This window comes from Hippichthys cyanospilos, chromosome 4, assembly GCF_059441005.1.
Source record: "Hippichthys cyanospilos isolate Australia breed blue-spotted pipefish chromosome 4, RoL_Hcya_1.0, whole genome shotgun sequence".
NCBI lineage: Eukaryota > Metazoa > Chordata > Actinopteri > Syngnathiformes > Syngnathidae > Hippichthys > Hippichthys cyanospilos.
This window is the reverse complement of record NC_142372.1, coordinates 8,295,973-8,301,972: the sequence shown is the minus strand read 5'-3', so window position 1 is coordinate 8,301,972 and position 6,000 is coordinate 8,295,973. Positions and strand designations below refer to the sequence as shown.

General features: G+C 41.0%; 1 protein-coding gene across 5 annotated transcripts in view; it reads left to right on the top strand.

Moving 5' to 3' along the window:
- Positions 1 to 921: 921 nt before the first annotated feature.
- celf6 (CUGBP Elav-like family member 6) overlaps positions 922 to 6,000 on the top strand; it is a 157,504-nt gene continuing 152,425 nt past the window's right edge. For all 5 annotated transcript variants that reach the window (XM_088413878.1, XM_088413876.1, XM_088413877.1 and 2 more), the window contains exon 1: positions 922 to 1,220. In XM_088413878.1, coding sequence (XP_088270004.1) covers positions 968 to 1,220 — 253 coding nt within the window. In that variant the 5' untranslated portion in view covers positions 922 to 967. The remainder of the gene's footprint in view (positions 1,221 to 6,000) is intronic.

The window sequence follows — 6,000 nt, the reverse complement described above, 5'->3', positions numbered from 1 at the left end:
GAATAATGGAGGAAACCGAAATACCTGGGGAAAACTCATACAGGCATGGGAAGAGCATACAAACTCAGTCCAAGCCACAATCGAATCCTTGACCCCTGAACTATGAGGCAGACTTGCTAACCAATCATCCACCATGTCACTCACAAAGGCAACTAAGCAAAAATGAATAAATAAATAAATGAATAAATAAATAAATAAATAAATAAACATTATTTGATTGTGATATCTTTTCCAGAAAGGTCATTTCACCAGGCCTGCAAATGTTGTAAAATGTATTCACAATGATTTCGTACTTTTTAAATGTTGATGACATATATAGCATATAAGTCAGGAAATGTTTAGATGAAGAAAGAACATTGAAGAGTGTGCTTCTAAACTTTTGAATGGTACTGTATAACAACAAATCAAAACAGATTAATCTATAACCCTGTTGATATATATTTTTGTAAAATTAATATTTATAGAATGAAATTAAATAAACAAAAATAAATACAATACACGGTGAGCTGGAGCCCTTTAAATCAATGCAATATTCATTTATTCATCACCAAATCAACAAAATACACAAGCAGTGGATTTTACATTACTGTTTGCCTTCTGCGCTATTCCCCGCCCACCGTCACTCCTCCCCACGCTCCTATTGGTTCAGAGGGCGGGCGCTTGCGATATGTAAATGAGGCAGTGGGTGGCCGCGTCTGTTTGTAAACGCGACGTCACGATGAACGACGAGGAAGAGGAGTAGGGGAGGGAAGGGGAGAGGAGGAGAAGGGGGCTTAAACTTAGAAAAAAGGAAAAGAAAAGGGGAGGGGGAGGGCGAGAGAGACAGCGAGCGAGCGAGCGAGCGAGCGAGAGAGAGAGAGAGAGAGAGAGAGAGAGAGAGAGAGAGAGAGAGAGAGAGAGAGAGAGAGAGAGAGAGCGAGGGAGAGAGAGCGCCGATCGAGCCCCGCCGGCGGCCCATTGAGGAAAGATGGCCACAGTCAGTGCAAACGGAGTGCTGCGGGAGAATGGATTCAGCACCACGGACAGCGGCGGCAGGATGAACGGACTCGGCCTCGGCAGTCAGAACACCATCCCCATGAAGGACCACGACGCCATCAAGCTCTTCATCGGCCAGATCCCCCGCAACCTGGAGGAGAAAGACCTCAAACCGCTCTTTGAGGAATTCGGCAAGATTTACGAACTCACAGTACTGAAAGACAGGTTTACCGGGATGCATAAAGGTTGGTTCTGGACGCTTTCACTTGTTTGCCGTCTTTAGGGGAACTGCGCGAAAGGGAAACTGTGACCTCATTTCGCTTTTTTTTTTTTGTTGTTTTTTTTTTGTTATCTTTTACGGGGGGAGGGCGGAGGCGTGGAGCGGACCGAACTATTTTACACGCGCATGTGGTTTGGCTCCTGTTAATTGCATGAGCACGTGAAGGCAGCTACTCGCGTCCTTTGTGCGCGTGTATGAATGCGTGTGTGTGTGTGTGTTTACATTGACAATCACGAGCGTGGAAGGGGGCGGGACCCCGCTGAGAAGCTCGTGCGGTTTCACAACACACATCACAGAATGGATAGCGATAAACTTTCAGGGCAGAGGTCCCTCAACATTCATTTTTTTTTTTTTTAACATACAGGCGCAAGCAAAGACTCAAAAATGGGTAGTGCGTGAACTTTTAGTACAGGTACACTTTCACACACACACGCTCAATAATGTTTTGTACTGGACAATATTTACAGAATAAGCAAATGTATGAATGATCATGATGCATATTACAAAAAAATATAATGGCACCATTGCAATTAAGTCACTAAAATGAAGACTGACAGGAAGAAATATTATTTGCCAATCAACCATTTGCTTACAGGTGCACGGCTAAAAAATGACATATTAATTGATATATTAAGAAAATAAAGACATGTATGACAATATTTCTCTATATTGTGATCAGATGTGCAGATGTTGGATGCCGGATCTATTATCAGGGCATGGCATTTACAAGGAGAAACACTTTTATGTACGCACACACAACATAGCGCCATGACCACATATCATAGTGGCTCTAACAGCATGAATCTTGTACTTCGTTTTGTCTTACTTAAAGAAGCTCAAAAACTTGTAGGAGACTTTTATATCTGTAGGAAAGGAGAAAGAAATGGCAATAATGAAAGTAGACTGGGATTTTTTCATAAAAAATCTGTTTACATTTTAGTAAGTGCTGCTGTTTTGGTTAGCTACAGATTTCGAATGGGTTCAGCATTTTCGCTTTTCTGACTTATTTTCCCTCGCGGTAAAAGGGAGGCATCTATTCGGGGTGTGGCATTTACTTGTCCTCTTTTAACATAGAGACTTGCATAATGGGAGGAATTTTCCACAATATAGTGCAGCAACTCAGCGGCCACGCGTTCTCCTCAACATCCCTCCTGACTGAGGGATCAGTAATCACCTCGTAATTACGACGACAAGTCGCTGATTACGCAGAGATCGATCACTTCTTAATGATAACCAAAAAGCGAGGGTGCAAGACTTTTTCTAGGCAATGGGAGCCATTAAGTCCAGAGTCCATTAGGCAAAACTTTAATTGCTTTCTGCACTTTTCCTATATGTTCAGCGCACGACTTCTGCTACGATAAATGGAGTGAATGCAATTTTTTGGCACCAAGAAACGATTGCAGTGCATTCCATGATTGGTTCTTCCTTTTCCTAAAAATGTCAGTTATATTTCTTTGAATTATAAATCAATTGAATGCATTTTTTTATGTCATTGTCACATTATAATCATAACCTTTTGGCCTTGCTAAATACTGTATGGTTCCTAGACTTGCAACGGCTTTTTTGAAATAAACACAAAATACGCACAGCATGTTCTTACATTAATTGAAGACATCTGCCTGAAGCAAATAATGAATTTATGTTTTTTTTAAAGCTTATACGACTCCAAAAATGAGTTAAATTACATGAAATTATACATGGTCAAATTTACAAATTCATCACTACAAGACATGGAACCAAAAGAGAAACAAAAGTATGCTTTTCAAAAGTACAAGGAATACACATAGGGAAAATGAGCTTATATATTCCACTTTATTTAAAAAATAAATGTCATACTTATTTGATTCTCAGCTGGATATTCCACCACTGTTGGAAATGGAAGCCACATAATTTTTTAAAAAATGTGCAAAACTATTCAACCACCAATGATGAGAGTTTTCAGATTCATCCGTAAACTCATAGAAAGTAATTACTGTTTTAAAATAGCTGTTCTATTTTGAGACTTTGTTATAATTGTTGCTTTTGCATGTGGATATATGGACTATGTTACTGCCAACTTATAATATGACTTTTATGATTATTCCTGTCTTTTGTTCTCCTATAAGGATTTTATTTTTGAAATTATGATCAATCAGTACAATTTATGACACTATTTTTTTGGATCATCATTAGTCGTAGTACTTGTTTTTCATTATCGTCAATATTTAATATTTTTTCTTTGCTGATTGGCAATACGATAAGGTATCCATTTTAGTTGCACAATGTGGTCCATTGCCCTAAAATGGCTACTTGTCAGTCATTTGCACATTAGTATTGGCGTTAACGTTCACAATCATCCCCCCTCAGCAAGCCATCAAATTATGTATGATATGTAAGTCGGTGGCTACAGTTCATGATCTCATTGATCGCGCTGAGATGAGTTCAGCTCAAGCATCCTTGAAAACGCCCCGCACCCCTCTTGCGCCACCTGTTCCTCCTGCGCTCCACCTCTTTTCCCGCCGTGATCGATTAAAAACAATATCTGCCGTCGCCGTTGTTTACGCACCGTCCTCGGCCATCCCTGAATGTCAACACCAAGGATGAGGGAGGTCCGACTCGGAAAGAAAGCGTTAATCCTGTTCCGAAGACGGACCCGAGCGGGAGCCCCCCCGCCCCCGCGCGGAGGCCGCTCGGAGGCAGGCCTTCGTTTCTGCCGATCATTCCCGGGTGAGATTCAAAGTCACTTTGTGTGCACTTTTAATGAGATTTCAGCAATGCATTACAGGGATGAGTTTTTGCCCATGAAACACGTGTTCATGTGGTAGTACGGACTTCGGCAGGATGCAAGCAAATGGGATTAGGGCCATTAAGGAAAACCAAAGTAGGTGAAGTGAATCAGCAGCTGTGTCGCCCCAAGGGTGGGGTGCCCGCTAAGGGACAGACACGAGCTCTCGTTGGATGAAAGCAAGGCCACTTGTAGAATATGTATCAGGGCATAGTGTTAAACGTACAGTACACATTCACAGACTCACCAGTGATATTAAGAATTACGTTTTTGGGTTAATTTGCAATAGTGTGCCGCTATGTTTTTTTTTCTTACTCTTAGGCTGGGTTTACACTGCGGCCTCATTTTTTTCTGTATCTGATCTTTTAATGGCAGTATGAACCACACAGATCCAACTTTTTCAAACGTGATCCGGGCCACATGGGTAAGTGGTAATAAATCCCATACGTATCTGTTATTTTGACATATATTCAGTCTACCAGGTCACATTCATCCTACTCATATGTAAGAAAACAAGAGACAAAAGTCATAATTCTGTGCTCCAAAAGACGCAAGCAGGTTGAAAAAAACCCAAAACAACAAAGATAACTCAATGAAGGAAGAGCGAGTTAAATTTCGTGTCCATCTCTTTCTCTCTCAGTGAAAGCTTGTGTGCTCGGAGCGAGTGAGTCCCTCGCTCGGAGCAAGTGAGAAAGACGTTGCTGGCACAGCACAAAATGGCATGTCAAAAAGTCTCCGCCTCTTCAATTTACGCCATAAAATTAGCAGATTGACAATATTCTGGCTCCGCTATGATGGCCATTTCAACATCGCCAGGTACTTCTGTAAACACGTTAAGGATGCCCACTGTATGTGACGTCAAAATGTCTTCAATGGGGACAGTTTTGATTTCGCAAAAAAAATCAGAATTGAGCATATATATATATATATATATTTATGCTATTATTGTCCATAAACATGTATTTTATTAAAATGTATTTTATTTTATTTTTGTTTTTTATTTTTATTTGCATTCAGTAATACATATTTTCATTGAGGAAAGAAAATGTTTTATTCCTTTTAATGGCCCTGGTGGTGAAATGGTCCAGATACAACAATTCGAGTCAATTGGATGACCTCAGTAAATGAACAAACAATTTAGATACAGTTACTAAAGACTTTTGTTTGTCTCGGGATACTCCACCATGGAAAGGGCGACCTTAAATCTACTCTGGATTTTTTTTTTAATTTTTTTTATAACTGTGTAAGCCAACTTTAAAATACCAACGTTTTCACCAGGCCTAATGTGTGTGCAAAGTTGAATGAGTTTTTTACTTGTTGTCTAGCAGTTTCAAGCCACTGCAAGAATGTTTGTTGCCAGTTACTTGCAAATACCTCGCTGTTGTTGTAAGTGATGGCGGTGGTGGTTTGTTGACGACGCGCTATAGGAGGGCATGGCGCTCGTCAGCCCAGGTTGCGCTGTTTAACATCCATCATTTTGGCCCAGCACTACATTATCATAACACTTAGTGTCAGCCATGGAGCCCGTGTGCGCCGCTCAGACATGCTGAATGATGGCGGGGGGCAAATCCTTTCCTTGAGTAGCGTTATTTATCAATCCGTCTGCGATGCTGAGGGGAGACGCACCACACAGCGTAGGAGGAGCACATACAAAGACAGCCTAAATGTCCTCATCCATTGTGAACTCATCGGAGGGTCCATCCATGCTAAAAATATGCCAAGAATCCAACATAAAACCCTCATCGGTGTTCCAGTGCCATGCATGAATAAAATATCTCCTTAAAAGAAAAAAAAAAAAAAATGACACCGAATACTTTGTTCAGGCTGCTTTGCGATTTGGAGATTTGACAGATGCTGGCGCTAAAGCTGCAAGCGTGATGAGTGATGGGTCATGTATGTTGCAGTTAAGTGAACTGTATATGAACCAGACAGCCAGCGTTGTTATCCCCGGAACAGCTCGTCCTAGACGGAAGGATGTAAA